This window comes from Macrobrachium nipponense, chromosome 41, assembly GCF_015104395.2.
Source record: "Macrobrachium nipponense isolate FS-2020 chromosome 41, ASM1510439v2, whole genome shotgun sequence".
NCBI classification, from domain to species: domain Eukaryota; kingdom Metazoa; phylum Arthropoda; class Malacostraca; order Decapoda; family Palaemonidae; genus Macrobrachium; species Macrobrachium nipponense.
In genome coordinates this window covers 5,016,992-5,037,255 of record NC_061102.1, presented here as the reverse complement: position 1 = coordinate 5,037,255, position 20,264 = coordinate 5,016,992, and the positions used below count along the sequence as shown (strand labels likewise).

Sequence of the window (20,264 nt, the reverse complement as noted above, 5' to 3'; positions counted from 1 at the left end):
ACCGAGGTGGGACGGGGGGGGTCCTTCTGCTGGTCCTCCTGCTCCTTCGGGAGCGGGGCCCGTCTCCCCTCCGTAAGGAAGAGATAGACGGGGACCAGAGGAGTATCGGTTAGCTCTGGTACTTCCTCGCCTGGTGCTAGCGGCGATGCCGCTACGCCAGGTTCCGGCTCGGTCTCTCGTTCGCGGGAGATCCCGAGTGTACGCTCTCCCTCGGGAGACCGTGCAGCCAAAGTTTCGGCGCCAGAGTTCGCTCGGCGCCAAGACCACGGACGGAGCAGAAGGCTGGCGAGAACCGCTCAGGTGACTCTCGCCAGGCCAGCGGCCGCTCTCGCAGCGACCAGCTGGTAACCGGGTGGGGGTATATTCCCCTAAGAAGACTCCTTCGGGAACTTCGAAGGGCTCGTACACTCCGGTGTGACGGGGGGGTTCTTCTGCTGGTCCTCCTGTTCCTTCGGGGGGGGGAAACGGGGGCCCGTCTCCCCTTCTGAGAAGAAGAAGAAGACGGGGACCAAGGGTGTGCTGGCTACCGCTGGTACACCCTCGCCTGGTCTTGGCAGCTCTGCTGCTAAGCCAGGACCGGCTCGGTTTCTCGTCCGCGAGAAGTTCCGAGTGTACGGTCTCCTTCGGGTGACCGTGCAGCCAAAGTTAAGACGCCTGAGTTCGCTCAGCGTCATGACCGAGGGCACGGAGCAGAAGGGACTGTCGAGAGCCGCTCAGGTGACTCTCGCCAGGCCAGCGGCCGCTCTCGTAGCGACCAGCCGGTACCTCGGGTGGACGTGACGGTCTGACGGCCACGGGTTGAGGCTGGGAAGGGGTCCCCCAGGTCCCCTCGACCGACAGGTACCAGCCTCGGCTGGTACCAGCGGTTTGACGTGCCGCGAGGACGCTCACCGGTCTCACCGCGAAAGTGAGCTCTGCAGGTCACCTGACCGCCGCTCCCACAGGGACCGGGCGGATACGGTGACCAGCAGCAGCTCGTCTGACGCACGGGAGGGGAGGGGTCGACGTGCAGTCGAGCCGCTCGCCACAGGTGAGCGGCACGGCCAGGCCTGCAGATCGATCCCACCGCTGGTTGGTGATTGGCTGCAGCCCCCCACGTACGCTGGTCCTGCCAGCGAGCGGGGGGGGGGAGCGTCAGGTCTGTCTCTCACTACCCTTCAACTTCCCTCGGGCTACACCGGGAAGAGCGAGGTAGCTAGGAGTGATCGTGAGAGGTGCGCCAGCTCACGATCCCTTCACGACGCCCCCCCCCGCACGTGCCACGTATGGTCTTAGGACCAACCAGGATGTACGCGCAAGTGAGTTGGAGGCGACAGTCAGAGGGGGGTAGTAGGTCAGTTCTGTCTCGCCGATACCTTCAACTTCCTCGGCATACGCCAGGAAGAGCGAGGTATATAGAGTGATCGTGAGAAATGCGCCGCTCACGATCCCGTCACGACGCCGCACGTGCCAGGTATGGTCTTAGGCCGGGGACCTTTACCAGGACGTACGCGCAAGTGATTGGAGGCAACTGTCAGGGATCTGTTGCTGGTCCTTCTGCTGAAGGAGGAGGGTCCTGGGAGCTGCTCTTGTTGGAGGGACTGGATGGTCCTACTCCTCAAGACGCTGTAACTTCCGAGATTCAGAGTACTTTGCCCAGGTTATTGCACTGATTCGTCAGCACAACGATGGTGGGGAAGGATCGCCGCTCGCACCAGCAGAGCCCATGTCTCTGCTCGAGTCGTTTTGGGGCCCGAGAGGGAACCCAAACCGGACGGTGGGTTTGCCGCGATCGGAGCTTGCCGATCCTGTCTTGAACCAGAGTCTCTCGTCTCCGGACAAGAAGGCTCTCTCAGTTCTGGCCGGTCGATCAAGCTACTTCCACCTCCTCTACTGCGACAGCGGCGTTTCTACCTGTCTTCGGACACCGTATTTAAATACTCCTTCGGTCCTCCTGAGAGGTTTCGACCTCGACGAGGACTGGAATGAGTCGGAGGACGGTATCGGCTCTCTCCTGTCAGGTGTCGATCAGCCCCACCCAGACGACGTTCACAGTGGCGGCAGACCCTTACCTACAGTGAGAGTTCGTAACCCTCCTCGGGGAAAACGTTTTTCTCTGACGATACGTTTTCCCAGACTCTGAGAGGCCATCGCCGCAAGGCGATGGCTGCTCCTACTCTTCTCCAACTGCTAGTTCCACTGGGAAGGCGAGCGAGTATCCATTTCCTCCCCCATTCCCTCTCTCCTTACGGCTACGAGGGAAAGGGGAGGGATCCTACAGAGATTTCTCTGTAGGATTCCACGTTGGGGACTGCGCTACCGGGGGGACCTTCGGGTCCTACCTGACGTAAGCCCCGGTCGTTGAGGAGGGATCCTGCCCCATTCTCGATTTCTACGGGAATCGAGAGGACCACCAGCCGATATCGTTTGACGAATTCGGTGGGGGTTTCGCAGACTGCTTAGAATTCTACGGAATTTCTAGCGCATTCAGAGTGTTAGAGTTTCTTACGATCCCAAACACTTAGGCGAGACCACGGTCCAAAGTGAGCGAGACGAGAATCCCCGATATGTTACACGATAATCGGGAACCTCGCCTATGCTCGAATTCCTGGAATTTCTAGCATTAGGAAGAAGACTGCTGCTGAAAGAAGACTATCTCACAGTAGGCGACCAACCTGGAATAGAGAAGAACGGACGGGAATATCCAGTTTGGCTTGAACCTATCGTCTTAGTATTCTGTTCACCATTGAAGCTTTCCTTCGAGGAAGACTTCTTCACTCTCTTTGATAGAGGACCGAAGGTGGTCGATCTCCAAATCCTTATTTTGTTTTCTTGAAGGAAAGAATTTAGGATGGAGATCGTTGTTCAGAATCCTACAAATATACTACGTATATTAACCTCGCCGACATGATTCTGCTAAGCAGTTGAATGGTCCGAGGGGTAGGCGCATATCCTGGTTATTCTACGGATTGCGACTTAGACGAAAAGTATTCTAATTGAACTGCAACTCGGGTTGCCTGCAACCTCCCAGGAGTTTCCAGTTTCAATTTTATATACTTATGGTGTTGTCACAACAAACACCATTTAAGCTTTTATATTTACCGAAATTCGTTCGCATAAATATAATTGCTCGAGCATATCTTTTTATGCTCGGTGGTTCTAGCCGAACGCATTCCTTCGTTGGAAAGGATTACTTGGCAACTCAGGATGACGAGTCAGCGACAGCTACTGCGTATTGAATTGCCCGAGGCATTTCAGTACCAGCTGCCGCTTTGAGATGGACGGTTGGTTATGTCTTTCTCACCTGCTTTGATTGAATACCAATCGTATCTCTGCCCAACAATCACGGACTTAAGTCTCTGATTAACGGGGATTCTCGCATACATGAATGACCATCTACTGCTGTGACGCTAGTATTCATCGTCTTCGGTATTGCGAGATTTTTTAAACAGAGATATCTTTTCGACTCTCATCTTTCTGTTTACCGCACGGTAACAGAATTCTGTAATAGTCTCTTGCTGCATCGTATATCGATAATGCGAATGATTTTTGCGGAATCTGAGTTTGTCCTCAAAATATCTTGTATTCGGAGGTGTGCAATTGTTCATTGTTCACCCCGGATTAGCAGATGTATTGAAAGACATCGCCTACTCCCACACCTGCCAGCTCTACTTCCAAACGTTTCAGCCCATGAGAAGCAGTTCTTCAGGCGGCTCTCCCTGTGTTTCATACTGAAGAACGCCCCGCTTTTTCATTGCACAACGGACAGCAATGAAATGGCGGTTAGCGTTTTCAGTCATTTGTAAGCACAGGTTTAGAATCTTGAGATTCCTTCTCTCGATTCAGCTAGAAGACGTAGGTTGCATTCATTGCCTACCTTCGTCTTCAACGTCACATAGTGTTGTTTCTCCTTAAGCTGAGATTCAACGTCTATGAGATTTTCTGCCATCGGGGACCTCGGTCTTTTGAAGGCAATTGACTTTCGCCTTTTGAGCTTATGCATTAAGAGAATCATCGCCGCGCCGTCCGGCATCGGTGACTAACAAATATTTTTTTTTGTTTAGTCTCTCAGCATAACTCTTTAAAGGGCGAAGGTCACGTGACTTACCCGGATGCTTGGACAACTTGCCTCTACTGATTCCGAAACCAGTCAGTCGGCAGCTGTCAGAGCGCCCGAGTCAGTTACGAACTATGCTGTGGACTTAGTTCGGTTGTTCCAGAGCAATCATTACTTCGTCTTAATAGCTTGTCAGTATGAGTACTGTACATAACCAAAGTCGAGAAGAGGGATAGGTCATATGACTATCCCCTTCTTTTCGTCTTAGGTAACTGCATGACTTCTCTCGAGAAGTCAAGCACAAAGGGATGGGGATTTGTGACGCTCGATTTCGTACCGATCTTCGTAGCGAAGACTCAGAACCCTTCGGTAACTGACGATTGGTTCGAGTCCTTCACAATACCCTCCCTAATGGACTTCACCGCCTCCGATACGAAGGCTATGCTGCTTTGTCCTGTGAAGGCGCGACGGAGCTGTCTGAAGAAACTCGACACCCAGGATGAGTGTGGACGCCTCTTCATATTCTCTCGCGTTCCGCAAGAACTTCCTCCGTGGCGCAGGTAATGAAGGCAGGCGCCTGGTCCAACCGGACCGCATGCACCTCCTCTACCTTCGGGATATTGCCCACAGTTCCTTGGATCTTTTTCCTTGGGAACGAGTGGTTTGCTCAACACGTTGTGTAGTTAACCCAGACCCTCGCAGGCTGAACAGCATCGAGTCCTGGTGTGGACCGTAAGAATGGATGAGGAATGAGAGTGTGACTGGCTCCTCTTCCATCTTTTTCTTCCCTCTACGTCTGGGTAGAGGGACACGGTCGTCACCCTGCTGGGTAAGGACGAGATGCAGGTGAGCTACTCAATAGAGCACCATCCTATCCCTTTCAGTAGGGATAGGAGTAAATATCCACCACTTCCTCCAACAAGGGGGAGAAGTGGATGCCAATTTGAGACAAACCCATCATTTTATGATTGTCTCTTGCAAACAGGAACAAGTTCTTGCTTGTTGGTACGAAGAGATACGCTTGCCTCTCTCTTAGTACTTGGCCCAGAGGTCTGACCATTGATCCTGCGGTGCACACCCGATCAATCGGACAGAGGTTTGGATCCCTCCCTTGCTCTTACGACCAGGGAGGCACTCCAGGGTTGGACGAACACCAGTCTGTTCACCAAAAAGACTCAGATTCCTCCCACCAAGAAGTGAGTCTTCCTATTGTTAAAGGACCGAGGGTTGTATTACGTATCGGAACAAATGACAATTTGTCGAAAATTGCATTTTTCCTAACTATACAAACCTGAGGTCCTTTACATATAGTCCCACCTCATGCCACCCCTCACTCTGCAACTTTTTGCATCCCCGCCCGCGCGCACGATCGGACAAGCAGTTAACTACCGTTCTCCCTTGTTCGAAGCTTACGACCGTCCCAGCTGCCGCTAGTTACCTTCCTATGTTAAAGGACCTCAGGTTTGTATAGTTAGGAAAAATGCAATTTTCGACAAATTGTCATTTCAGTACAAAGAGAAAGAGACAGAATAAAGCATTTCTTAAAAGAGGTTGAGAAGAGAGAAATAATACATGTAATCTTCACACATTCATATATTTTTACCAACCATTTATGTATTAAGCTAACTTTTAAATGAAATTACAGTAACTTTAATTTCAATTAAAAGTTAGAGTAATACTTAGGGATTATTAGGGTCATATTTAGTGTTTAAACTCTAGAAGTAAGCATTCATTGGTATTTTTAGAGACTGTGCCAAACTTACACAAAAATTCCCCTTGCAAGAGGGGGTCTGGAACCTAACCTCACATAAGTTCAGGTTGTTACTGTAATTTATGTTTAGATAAATGCATCAAAATTTAATAAAAGATAGAAAAAATAAAGATTGTCAGGGCAAGTCACATTGCGGAAATCGACTAGAGCTAGTTTGGAAAACAGAAGTACAGCAAAGGCTTCACTAATGACAGATGCAGGACTTTAGTGGAACTGCGTAAGATGCACATGAGACTTTTCTTAAAATAGTTTCTGACTGTAAGGCCAAACTTTGATTTTTGGTATATTTACATCCAAACACAAGTACTATCTGCTCTGGCTGTTGGAAATTCACAACAATGTCAGAGATTATTTCTCATTGGCAGATGGGAATCACTTTTGAGTGAATTTTTAATTATTTACACTATCATAGCAGAATGATAGGCACCACCAGTATGACAGTGATATGTACAGTACTGTATCTATTACTTTTATTCTAAGTGTTTGCCTCCTTTCTCTCCAAATAATGTATATCTCAGGGTCTCTGATATAGAAGCAAAGTAGATCTTTTAATAGATGAGGCCAAGGCTCTCCTACCATGGCATTTCTTATCCAACTTTCACCCACTTTTAAATGTGGCATTTCATCTCTTGGTCTTGCAACTTTGGCTGGGAATAGTGGTGCTATTAAAAGAAGTTTGTTTGTACAATATTTGTAAAATAAATTATTTTAAAAATACATTTTAGAAGATATACTTTTCATTAACAGTAAAGAGAGTTTGTATTTGTAAAACAGAAATTATTTGAAAAATAAGTTTTAAGATGTACTTTTCATCAACAGTAAAGAATACTTTTCATTAAGTAAAGAATTGAGACTTATCAGGTAATTTTTTTCAGGTGAAGCTACTTTTAAACGTATTTACCATCTTCTTGACCATCGTGTCACCCACCAGGAAACAAAGAAGTATAAGTGTCCCACATGCAACTTTAGTGCCCACAAGAAATTTAATCTTACTGAACATATGACACAGCATAACAAAGTAAAACAATATGAATGTAAGTATGCAACATATTCTTAGTAAGTTAAACCAGTATTGTTTTGGTTACTATCTATGACACTTTCAAGCTGATTTAGTAGTTCTCTTGAGTTATTCTTGTTGCCGATCCATGGTGGTGATATTAATCTTTACTACTGCGATATCATGTATCATCTTGACTTGCCCACAGTCCCATCATAAGTATCCATGCAAACCCTCCTGAGAGACTGGATAATTAAAAGGAATTGAATTAATCCAATTTCAGAATCTGTAGAAGTCCAGTGTAATTAATCTACAATATAACAATAAGTTCCTAAGAAAAGAAAAACTCAACAACAAAGCAATATAGGTGAAGGTTATCCCATATAACAATATCCAATAGAAACAAATACAAACCAAGGCTACCAAAGAAAAGACTGACTAATAATAAAGAGAAGAGAAAGAGAATAAAAATGAACGTATACAACATATTAAGAGTTGTGTTTAAAAATTGTGTATGTAAGATAGGTCAGGTGATTTGCACGATCTTGTGAAGCTTTTTTCATCATAAACCCAACACATATATTTGCCCAATATTCTTTAGCCTTCAGTACTAGTTGGGTAAGAATCCCACTTGATTCTAGCAGTGGTGGTTTACCTTCTGGATAGCTATAGTTTTAATTTTTTTCCCATACGCATTACATTATTGTTTCAAACACTCTCTCTTGTTGACCACGTGCTTCAAGAACAACACATTTGTTCCGATACGTTATACAAACCATCGGTCCTCTAACAATAGGAAGGTAACTAGCGGCAGCTGGAACGGTCGTAAGCTTCGAACAAGGGAGTTCGGTAGTTAACTGCTTGTCCGACAGTGTGCGCGCAGCGTAACTGGGAGGTGAAGAATCACTTTTGCTTTCGGCCGTGTGGTGTGAGGATGTTGTTCGCCATCGCTCTCTGCCCGCTTTATCGTCGTTTGCTTTCAGGATTTTTTTTTTTTTTTTTGTTTTTTCCCTTACTTTGTGTGTGTGTAAAAGTGAACTGTAAGTACGCATATTCATTTTTCATATACAATTTGTTTATTTATGATTATGGATCAAGGATCGATGTAATCTCCGCGCCTCCTATTACCCGACGACTGTGCCGGGGTTGAGGTTCGTAAATGTGGAAAATTGAGAGTTTTCCTGAGATCGATCCCCAAGTCCTTTGTGCTCGGTGCCGAGGGCGGGAGCGCGCTCGCGCCGAGCCATGTATTTTTGGGTGAAAGTGTGAAAGTGAAAATTGTAAGTGCAGTACTTTTTCATTTTTCATTTATATTTTTGCCCTGTGCTCTCGTTGCCGAGGGCGCGAATGCTCTCACGAGCCCTTTATTTTGTGTGAAAGTGAAATCGCAAGTGCAGTATTCTTTTTCATTTTCCATATATTATTTGATGCATCAATATTCATTATGGATCAAGGTTTCCGCTCTTACCCGGGAATTGATCCTTACCCTTTATTTTGTGTGAAAGTGAAATCGCAAGTGCAGCATTCTTTTTCATTTTCATATGTTATTTTGATTGCATCATATTCATTATTGGATCAAGGTTTCCACTCATAACCGGGGCGCGAATGCTCTCGGCACGAGCCCTTTTTGTGTGAAAGTGAAATCGTAAATGCAGGATTCTTTTTCATTTTCATGTATTATTATTTTTGATTGCATCAATATTCATTGGATCAAGATTACCCTCATACCGGGAATTAATCCTTATGCCCTTACGCTCAGTGCCAAGGGCGTGAATGCTCTCGGCCCGAGCCTTTTATTTTCATGTGAAGTGAAAGTGAAATGGTAAATGCAGTATTCTTTTTCATTTCTTGTATTATTTTCATTATGGATCAAGGTTTCCGCTCATACCCGGGATTTGATCCTTATGCACTTGCGCTCGGTGCCGAGGGCGTGAAGGCTCTCGGTCCGAGCCGTGTTTTGGTCAGTGGTGCAGTGGGTGTTGTGCGGGGGCGGGAAGAGCGAAGGCCTGCCAAGAAGTTGTCGGAAAGCTCTCCCGCAACTCCCTTGGTAACCGATTCTTCGTCTTCTTTCCTGCCCCCCTGCTCAGCTCCCACGTATGGCACCTTCCCCTTCGGGGGACGGTTTCGGGGCCCTTCTTCTTCGCCCGACCCGCCGAGCGTAGACGGAGGGCGCTCGTTACCCGACGTCCTATTGTTCGGGGTCTTCCGTTCGTTGCGGGGTGGGGCTCACCCACCCCCTCCCCCCCCCTGCACAAGGGTGAACTCCTCCTACTTACCCGACTTTTGCTTCCACAGGTGCTTCTGCTGTAAGGGATGACCTTGGTCAGGTGTGGGCGTCTTTGGGACTGCAGGTGCGTGCCGCAGCCCCCCCTGTCCAGGGGCTGCTCACTTTTTGGCGGGGTTCTGGTGCGGTCCCTTGGAGCGGTGACCATGACAACAACCAAATTGTCGACTCCAGGGTACACCGCCGCACGTGGTGTCTGTCTCACCTACAGCCGCTGTGCAGGACCCGATTGCCGTACTGAGGGGAGGGGGGGGGGGGGGGGGTGGGGCGTGCTGCAGTGACCAGACTTCCGCTGCAAGAGCTCGTCCCTGGACCTGCCGCCAGTACCCAGGATGTCGTTGGCTGACGCTAAGCTTCCTGATTTACCTGCCGTACTGACCGCTACTGCTGGTCCTGCCACTCCTGCTGTTCCCGCTCCTGCCCACGTCGTTCCAGGTCCACGGTGTTGCTGCCCCAGACGCAGGTCCTTCCGGACAGGTGCAGCTGGGCCGTGTTGCTTCAGCAATTGCCCCGCCTCCATCCTGGATAAAGGATCTGACGACTGTCCTGCGAGAGCTGACGAAGAAGAAGAAGAAGAGGAGGAAGGTCTCGTCGTCGTCTGCTGCTGCCTCTTTCCCTTCGACTTCTAAGGCTCCCAAACCGAAGAAGAAGAAGGCTGCCTCCTCCCCCCCGAAGAAGGCTCCTTCGGGAACTTCTGAGGGCCCGTCCCACCAGACCTTCTGCTGGCCCTCCTGCTCCTTCGGGAACAGGGGCCGTCTCTCCTTCCGCAAGGAAGAAGACGACGGGGACCAGAGGGGTACCGGCTAACACTGGTACTTCCTCGCCTGGTGTTAGCGGCGCTGCCGCTAAGCCAGGTCCTGACCAGCAGCCGGTCCAGACCAGCAACTCGACCATCACTGTGGTTGATGATCATCACAGTCCTCCCAGCCTACCGGTTCTGCTGGTAGGCAGGGGAGGAGCTCTCATAACAGCTCCCCTGACACATTCCTTGGTCCAGCTTTCTCCACAAGAAGCCGCTGGTCCAGACCTGCAGCTCGATCGCCACCGTTGGTTGGCGATCGCCTGCAGTCCCCCCAGCCTACTAGCATGCTAGTAGGAAGGGTAGGAGCATCAGGGTAGGGGGGCCTGGCAAGGACGGATGATGCTTCCCAGTCTCTTGGAGGGACCATCACCACTGTTCACGTGACGGTCCGTCTAGACCACGCATTCAAGGTGATGGCTGCTCGTACTCGCTTCTCCAACTGCTAGTTCTGCTGGGAAGGCGAGCGAGTATCCAATTCCTCCCCCATTCCCTCTCTCCTTATGGCTACGAGGGAAAGGGGAGGGATCCTGCAGAGTGTTCTCTGTAGGATTCCATGTTGGGGACTGCGTTCCTGGGGGGGACCCTCAGGTCCTACCGGACGTAAGTCCCCGTCGTTGAGGAAGGATCCTGCCCCATCCTCAATTCCTACGGGAATCGGGAGGACCACCAACCGATGATCGGCTGACGAATTCAGTGGAGGTTTCGCCGAGCGCTTAGAATTCTTCGGAATTTCTAGCACTCTCAAAGTGCCGGTTTTTTTACGATCTGCAGACACTTGGGTGAAACCACGGTCCAGAGTTGGCTAGACTAGAATCCCGGATAATTGTTACTACGATTATCGGGAAACTCGCCGAATACTCGAATTCCTGGAATTTCTAGCGCTCGGAAGAAGCACTGCTGCTGAAGGAAGAATTATCTCACAGTAGGAGGCCAACCCTGGGATAGAGAAGAACGGACGGGAACATCCAGTTTGGCTTGAACTATTGTCTTCGGTATTCTGTTAATCACCATTGAAGCTTTCCTTCGGGTAAGATTTCTCCTTCACTCTCTTGATTAGAGAATGAAGGGTGTCGGCTTCCAATCCTTATTCTCATTCCTCGAATGGAAAAGAATTTATGATGGAGGTCTCAGAAACCTACAAATATACTACGTATATTACCCTCACGACATGATTCTGTTAAGCAGTTGAATTGTCTGGGGTGTAGGCGCATACCGTAGTTAACTCTACGGATTGTGACTGAGACGAATAGTATCTTAATGAACTGCAACTCGGACTGCCTGCAACCTCCAGGAGTTACCAGTTTTGATTTGAGATACTTAGGGTATTGTTATGACAACACCACCTCAGCTTTTGTATTTACCGAAATCCGTTTCGTTTAAATACAATTGCTCGAGCGTATTTTTTTTTACGCTCGATGGTTCTAGCCGAACGCATTCCTTCTTGGAATGGATTACCTGGCAACTCAGGATGATGAGTGAGCGAGAGGTAACTGTGTATTGGACTGCCGACGCAGCCCAGTACCCGCTGGCTCTCTGAGATGCATGGTCGATTTATGTCTCTCTCCCCTACAATGATTGACTACGGAACCGTATCTCTGCCCGAAAATCACAGACTTAGGTCTTCTGATTGACGGGGATTCTCGTACATGAATGACCATCTATACTGCATCGCTTGGAGCATTGCGAGAATTTTCAAACAGAGATACCTCTTGGACTCTATCATCTTTCTGTTTACCGCACGGTAACAGAAGTCTGTAGCCTAGTCTCCTGCTGCATCGCACCCCTGCGATAATGCGGAATGATTTCTTCAGACATCTGAGTTTGTCTGAGTTTGTCTTCTAAAAATATCTCGTATTCGTAGGTGTGCAATGTTCATTGTTACACCCGAATTACAGATGTATAACGGAAGACATCGCCTGCTCCCCGCCCTGCCAGCTCTACTTCCAAGTATTGTCCTCCCTGGAAAATCTGAAGAAGATGATCAGCCCATGAGAAGCAGTTCTTCAGGCAGTACTTCCCTGTGTTTTCATTACTGAAAAGCACCCCGCTTCATTGCAACTACGACTCCTCACCGAACAAGTAATGAAATAGCGGTTAGCATTTTCAGTCCTTTGTAAGCACAGGTTCAGAATCTGAGAATTCTCTCTCGATTCGGCTGTGAAGACGTAGGTGGCATTTCACCTTCCACCTTCGTCTTCAACGGCACATAGTGTTGTTTCTCCTTAGCTGAGATTCAACTACTATGAGAATTCTGTCTTGCCATCAGAGACCTCAGTCTCTAGAAGGCAATTGACTTTCGCCTGTTGGGCACATGCCTTAAGAGAATCATCACCTCGCCGTCCGGCATCGGTGGCAAACAAATAGACGATTTGTATGGTCTCTCGGCATAACCCTTTAAAGGTGAAGGTCACGTGACTTGCTCGGATGCTTTGACAACTTGCCTCACACAGTCGGAGTCACACTACCGAACTCAGTCAGTCGTCAGCTGTCAGAGTGCCCGAGTCGGTTATGAGCTATGCTGTAGACTTAGTTCGGTTGTTCCAGATCAATCATTACTTCATCCTACTAGCCTGTCCCAGTACCCATACCACCGACACCCACCATGGGGTGTCGGTGTCCTATCCACTACGAAGATGGAGAGACTTCGCCGCACTGCAGACGGATAGACCAGTATGGGTACTGGACATCACCGAAGAGGGAACTGCATGGCTTTTCCTGCGAAGTCAAGCATGCAGGGGATCCCCTCCCTAATGGACTTCACCGCCTTCGATGCTAAGGAGATGCTGCTTTGTCCTGTGAGGGCGCGACGGCGCTATCTGAAGAAACTTAACACCTCAGGTCTGAGTTTTGACACATCTTCGTTAGCACCGGGATGACCAAGAAGAAGTTACAGGAACACTTTCTTGCTGGCTGCGTGAGGTGATCAGGAGGGCGTACGAAGCTGATGGTAGCGACGACATCCGTACCCTTCGCCCGAGAGCCCACGACGTCAGAGATATTGGTCCTTCCTTCGCATTCCGCAAGAACTTCTCCTTGGCGCAGGTACTGAAGGCAGGGGTCTGGGCCAACCAGACCACCTTCACCTCCTTCTACCTTTGGATATTACCCACAGGTCCTTGGATACTTTTTCCTTGGGACCCGTGGTGGCTGCTCAACACGTTGTGTAGCTAACCCAGCCCCTAGGAGGCAGAACAGCATTGATTCCTGGTGTGACTGTAGAATGGATGAGTGAAGAGAGTGTGACTGGCTCCTCTTCCCCATCTTTTTCTCCCCTCTACCTGTGGGCAGAGGGATACGGTCGTCACCCTGCTGGAAGGATGAGATGCAGGTAAGCTACTCGACCGAGCCCCATCCTATCCCTTTCATTAGGGATAGGAGTGAATATCCACCACTTCCCCCAACAAGGGGGGGGGGGGGAAGTGGAAGCCAACAAGAGACAAACCCATAACTTTATGTTGCCTCTTGCAACAGGAACAAGTTCTTGCTTGCTAGTTTTAAGAGATACGCTTGCCTCTCTCTTATTACTTGGGTCCAGAGGTCTGACTATTGATCCTGCGGTACATACCCCGATCAGTTGGGCAGAGGTTAGGATACCTCCCTCGCTCTTACAACCAGGGAGGCAATCCAAGGTTGGGCGAACACCAGTCTGTTCTCAAAAGACTCAGATTCCTCCCACCAAGACGTGAGTCTTCCTATTGTAAAAGGACCGAAAGGTTTGTATATCGTACCGGAACAAATGACAATTTGTCCAAAATTGCATTTTTCCTAACTATACAAACCTGAGGTCCTTTTACATATAGTCCCACCTCATGCCACCCCTCACTCTGCATTTTTTTGCCTGGGCCTAAAGCAAAAGTGATTCTTCACCTCCCAGTCGCGCGGCGTGCGCACTGTCGGACAAGCAATTAACTACTGAACTCCCTTGTTCGAAGCTCACGACCGTTCCAGCTGCCGCTAGTTACCTTCCTATTGTAAAAGGACCTCAGGTTCGTATAGTTAGGAAAAATGCAATTTTGGACAAATTGTCATTTTGAAGTACGAGCATTTGTTTGACAAATGATAAAAAAAAATTCTCTAAAATTTAGTTCAAAAAAGGAAAATTCGACATAAGAACCGTTCTACAAACGTGGTACCACTATATTAGAGTTTGTTTATAATGCACATAAGAGATTTTATTCAACTTTTTCCAATCCTTATATTTTTTCCATATATATGTTACTGTTTTATGGATGAAGATGAAAGTGTTTATTCATTTATGAAAGGATAATGTTTTCAGATGTAGAAAATAAGTAATTTTCCAAAGCATCATTGCTGGAAAGATTTGAAAGTGAACAAAAAAGACATAGGGTGAGTGTTTATTTCTTTATAGGCAATTTAGTACAATTTTGAAAAAGCAGAGAAATTAGCTATTTTTCAAGGCAGTTTATGTTGAAATGATGAGGAAATGACGAGTGGGATTTGCTGTCTGTGGATGGTAATTCATTTCATTTGTATCAGGTAAGATATGTGGGCAGCAGTTCAGCAGAAGCATGGTACTTCATGTCCATGAAACAAAACATACAAATGATCGTCCTTTTCTTGTGAGACCTGTGGTTGGTCTGGAAAGACAAGTGGTGCACTTATTACTCATGTTAAAATACACAGGTGAGTGATTTGGGTTCCTTTGATGTTATTTGCATAATTTCTACATTCAGCAAGTGCAGTAAAGCATTTGTTCCCATTGACAATAAATTTTGTAGTGGTGGACTTTTTGTAGTACTTTTCAATAGATTTATTTATTTTAAATCATTAAAACTGTCAGATTTGAAACTGAACATCATTATGAAAACATTGATTATGAAATAAATGGTTTTCCCTCTAGGAGATCTTCTGAAGTGCCAGTTTCCGAATTGCAAATATGAGACTGCCAAGAAGTCCCATCTCAAAGAGCACATGCAAAGCCACTCAAAGAGTCGACCGTGTGTCTGTACTGTATGTGGAAATAACTTTATAACCAACAGCCATTTGAAACGACATATGAAGTTGCATCTCTCTGAGAAACCATTCAAGTGTCTCGAGTGTGGATTATGCTACTACGAGACGTGACTACTTGAAGGTAAGCTGTTGAATTCAGCTATTAAAGTAAGTAGAACTCTTTGTTGGAAGGCATGAAATAGGTATTTTTGGCTTTCATTGAATATGAAAGCTTTTCATGTACTACTAAGGTTTTCTTGAAATTGACATTTAAATATGCTGCTTGGCAACTACAGAGCAAAATTTTATTTTATCTCAACCTTGTCTATACCATTAGACTAAATGTTCCAGACATTGTAAAGTTTTGCCTGTCAGACTTGTAGGCAAAAGTACCTGGATTACCTGCACCATTGTAGTTTCAGGTACTCGGTATTATTTTGCAGTCTCCTCGAGTATTTGACCCCCTTTTATTGAGGAACCAATGTCTGTACTATATTATATTTAATTTTATTGGGCCCCCTTTTATTGAGGAACTGATTTCTCTAATATATTTCATTTTATGTTTTAGATTTTCTTGATAATCTTAAGCAATCCTGGTATCAGTCCTGATGCATATTAGCCACCATGATAGCTCGTTGATAAGGCTGCAGAACCTGAATTTGAAGACAAGCATCTTCGGACCATGGACTAATATCATTCAATTGCCCAATAAACTTTTCAAATATTTTTTGAGTTATAATATACTGCAGTACAGTAGGGTTTTGTTTTCGTTCAGTATTCACTTTTTATATAGTACTGTTATTGTTTCTGGGCATGTTTTAAAATGATGGCTTCAATATTTTTTCCCATTTTGTTTTTTATATTTTTGTAATTGAAGAGATCATGTATAGTGTAAAAGAAGCACTTTCTTTATTAGCACACTTGATGTCAGTCTTTTCACTAAGTTTTCGGTAGTTGCCATCATCTTAAATGTTTTCAAGGAAAAACTCTTGTTAATTTATAAAAGTGTAATAAGCTCTTCTCTTTAACAGTTTTCCAAGGTCCTTTTCAGTATGATTAGATATCTCATTTGCCATTAATTTTTTCCATAGAGCTCTTGGATTGCTTGGATGTATTTTAACCCCAACCCATAGTTCCATTGTCTCTTCTGGTACTTTTTCTGGCTGTCAAATAATCAGCAGCTAAGGTACCCCTGATGAAGTTGCTAATCATGCTTTTGTGGTAAAACATGTAATTAAAAAAAAAAAAAAATTTCAATGCAAACATTACTCTTACAGGGAGTGCCAACCTCGTAACTCCACTCTTCTGTTTCAACTGCATCAAAACACAATTATTTGTTGTATATTTAGCCATCACTTGAACAGTTTGGGTCATGATTAATGAACAACATACAATATTTTATAAAATAATGGTTCCATTATTATTTTGGTTTGGTTTTTCAAATATTTTATAAAATAATGGTTCCATTATTATATTTTGGTTGGTTTTTCTAAATCTTGTGAAGTTACTTCACAGTTGTAAAAAATGTGGCTCCCATTAAGATAGTAAAAGTAGTCGTTTCACGTCTGTCATTGTGATTATCTATATATATATTCATTTTAATACTTTTATTTTGCTAGACCCATGTAATGAAGAAACACATGAAGAAAGAGTCAGTCAAGATTACTACTCGGAAGAGAGAAAAGAAGTCAAATAGCAAAATTTCAACATCTCAGACAGCAGATGATGTTACACATGTCATTACAGCTCATATAGAATGTTCACAGGTGAGTGTTACCAAGTTTCTTTCAGTATGTTCGGAAATTGGTTCTATTTAAAAAGGATTACGAAAATGTTACTCATATCTAAGAACCTTTTCCAGTGGAAGGAGCATCTTATCTTAATTAAATAAACAGAAAAAACTGGAAAAAGGAAGGCAAAAGAATTGTAACCCAAGAAGTTAATAGATTCACCTTTAGAAGGACTGAAGAATTCAGCAATTAAGTGAAAAAACATTTGTTCATACAAAACATACCTTCAATCTTAACATCAGGGCAATCTTCTAGCACGGGTAAAATTAATTACAAATTGTGTATGCAAGGAACTATTGGCATCTGTGCTTGATCACAAGGTCGTGGGAACTCCCACAATGCCTTCGGCATCTTGTGATCACATCAGTTACTTTCTTACCACCTTTAAGACAGGACACATTTTGCTCTCTGTCCTTTTCAAGCTGGTTTAGTTTGCCTGCTTTTTCTTTTCTTTCTGTTTTAGTGTGTGTGATTCCTGTGGTTTTGTACAGGTTTCTGGATATCATGGATCATTTTACCTCCCTGAACCAAGTTTCTTTGGGATCTCACAGGAAACAGAGGAAATGTCTGGGTATTAGTGGGTTTCTTTGTTCGAGATTTTTAGCATCAGTGTCCATGGGATCCACAGCCAACGTGCTGTAGGTGCAGAGAATGAGAATGTATGTAATAACTGATCTGGTAATAGAAGATTTATCCTAATGTTAAGACCTGAGGTTTGTTAGCTATGAAAACTACAAATTTATTATAAAATTGATCATTTTGCTGTCTTATTAACAAAATCTTTTCTTCTCACTGTATCAGCTGTGGTAAAGAACACGCTGTTGGTTCTTAGAATGAAGCAGTTACTTTCTAAAAGGAGTAGTCAGGGATTAAGAGTGAAAAAGGTTAAGTTTTAAGGAGGGCACTAGCTCATACACACGTAGCGGATCTTAAAAGTACGAAATACCAGGCCATATAATTGGAGATATCTAGCCCCAAAATGATGGACATTTTTTGAAGCTAGTTTTGTTCTGGTAGCAATGTATGCTGTCTTGATAGTTTTGTGCAACTCACAGAAGAATAAGATGCAGTCATTGTACAGTGAAATATCAGAAAGCCAAAGTACAATTTGGATATAAAATTGAAATGTCACATTAAGGGATGTTGGACAGTTTTAATAAATACAAAAATACAACAATCTGTGATATGGTAAAGTAAAAAATAGCTGTTAAATATATGCCTGGTACACCCCAAGCAGTGGAAATGAATACTGATAAAAAAAAGTTAGATAAACTCTCAAGCCCTTTCCTTATGTATCAGATATGTAATTGATAGAGAAAGGCCTAGATGACATTGTATGTTTTATTAAATATGCCTCAGACTTTGAAAAAATGTGGTTATTCTTTTGGGAAATTTTAATATTGAATGTGCATTTTCTTTGCCAAGACTACACCCCATTACAATCCAAAGGAGAGTTTTTGCAGCTAATAAAACTGGCCAATGGTACCAACTGATTTTCTTTGTTAAATAATAAAAGTAAATTGTGAATGTTTAGTGTGTAACATATTTATCTTGCTAGCTTGGTTGATGAGTATTCTTTCCACTATGGATGTCAGTTGACCTTAAACACACAAAATATTTTACTTTCAATGGTATATATTTCTCTCACATACATGCAAATAATTTTTTTGTTGGTCAAAATTTTTAACCCAAGTACAGTTCTTGTAGCAAGCACCCTAAAATATCACGGATGTTATATAGGTGTTTAAATATTAAAGTAATTTCTTTCTTATTTTTCATTTTATTGGCAGGCTGACATCTTCTCAGATTTGGAAAATACCAATGTTTCTTTGCAACCTCAACTTCCTGGGACTCCACCTCCTACGACACTGACAGAATATCCTCCAAGTCCTACTTACACTTTCCAGGCTCAGTCTGAGACACTAATGATTGTACCAGATATGGGTCCCGTTTCGGAAAGCTTTGCCCAGTTGCCGCAAGCATCACCACTACATAGGAATCTTTCATCTAGTCTTAGTCCACAGTACCAGACGTCATCCCATTTTGCTACCCTTTCTCCAACCAATGCTGCTCTGTCATACACCAGTGGCCAGCAACAAGAGAAAGCCTTTGAATTTTGCAGCTTACATGAAGTATGATTAAATCCAGTGCTACATGTATCACGGACACGGTTCAGTTAACAAATATCAGGGCGGTAAGAATTTCTCACTGTTTGTTTCCAAGCTAGAAAAGTATTTATGTGCTTCATATGAGAAAAAGGTGTCTAAAACTTGATAGGTTAAAATTTTCAATTTTTGGAAAAAGTATTGTCACATTACAGTATAAAAAAGTAAACTATTTTGCTAGAACACAAATACGCACGTACACAGACTGTATTTTGATAAAATAATCCTTGAACGAGATATTCCAAAAACAATTGTGTAATCATTTTAGTAGCAAATTCTAAAAAATTTGACTCATAAGTCTTTGTTCCATAAGCACATTTTCACAGTGGGTCTGAGGTTCTAAGGAAGTACAGCAGATATGACAAAAAGGAATAACCTTGCAAAGATAAAATATTCAAATGGCAAGTATTGTAAAGGTGAGATGCCTGATTTTATCATGAACTTTGTGGTGAGAATATATTTAAGGAAATTTAAATGAAATGATGTACTATTTTTAAATGTTTGGATACTTTTTATACCGTAACATAGTGCCAAAGAATTTATGTGGCTGTGATTTATTAGTTTTGTATTAATATATGTATATTTATGATAAATATAGGAATCAAACCCATGTTTGTTTAAGAAAATATTAATATAGTATATGTTAGGATGAGAAAATACCACATTTACACGCATACATACCTACACAGATGTTAAAATGGCATACTCACATTTTTTATTTTTAAGTAAGGAACTGTTTTTATGCTTGACTGAGTTGAGATGTATTTACAGTAGTACAGAGCTCATGAATGCCAAATGAACAAATCGTGAAACTCCTTAAAAATTACTTTCTTCATATACCAAACAAACCTTCATTGTTCATATACCAAACAAACCTTCACTCTTAACATTCAAATAATACTAGCGCCAAGCTGGAAAACCGGTATTATAAAAAGAATTAATAAAAAAAAAACTTGTGATCCAGGGACTATTGGCTAATAAGATAAATTTTAAAATGTATAACTATACTTTAGTTTGAACTTTAAAACACAAGAAAAACAAACACCATACTTGTCAGCCATTGACACAAATTTGGAGATTCCTGAGTTTTCCACCTTTGGCAGTTAAACACATTAAAATATTATGTGAACATCAATTATGCCAATATTTTGTGTGTGCAGAAAACGGCATCTATCTAAATCAATTAAATTCCAAGAGAAATAATTGTGTATATTATAATCATACACAAGAACATTAAAACCCTGAGGAAAACTTTGCAGTTGACATTTGTCGTACTACATATTAGGACACAACCTTAGTAAAATACTCTTAATCATGAGTAACTTTACTTGCTTACTTTTTCAAATTTTCAAATAACTTTGCTATCTGTAGAGCCTCTGTATTAAGGCCAACATTCTCCATATTTGTCAGCAGTGTCACAACAACACCTCTAGGAGGTGGGCCATCAATGTGGCCACCTTCACTTT

General features: G+C 44.0%; 2 protein-coding genes across 2 annotated transcripts in view; one reads left to right on the top strand and one right to left on the bottom strand.

The window, feature by feature from the left end:
* Positions 1-20,264, top strand: part of LOC135212450 (uncharacterized) — a 100,490-nt gene that overhangs the window by 62,450 nt on the left and 17,776 nt on the right. Inside the window, 8 exon segments of the mRNA XM_064245848.1 lie at positions 6,683-6,841; positions 14,388-14,465; positions 14,468-14,534; positions 14,630-14,631; positions 14,752-14,951; positions 14,953-14,985; positions 16,463-16,609; positions 18,424-18,616. Coding sequence (XP_064101918.1) covers positions 6,683-6,841; positions 14,388-14,465; positions 14,468-14,534; positions 14,630-14,631; positions 14,752-14,951; positions 14,953-14,985; positions 16,463-16,609; positions 18,424-18,616 — 879 coding nt within the window.
* The window catches only part of LOC135212449 (serine beta-lactamase-like protein LACTB, mitochondrial), a 43,627-nt gene continuing 43,485 nt past the window's right edge, over positions 20,123-20,264 (bottom strand). Inside the window, exon 9 of the mRNA XM_064245847.1 lies at positions 20,123-20,255. The gene's annotated coding sequence lies outside the window, so the exon portion shown is untranslated. The remainder of the gene's footprint in view (positions 20,256-20,264) is intronic.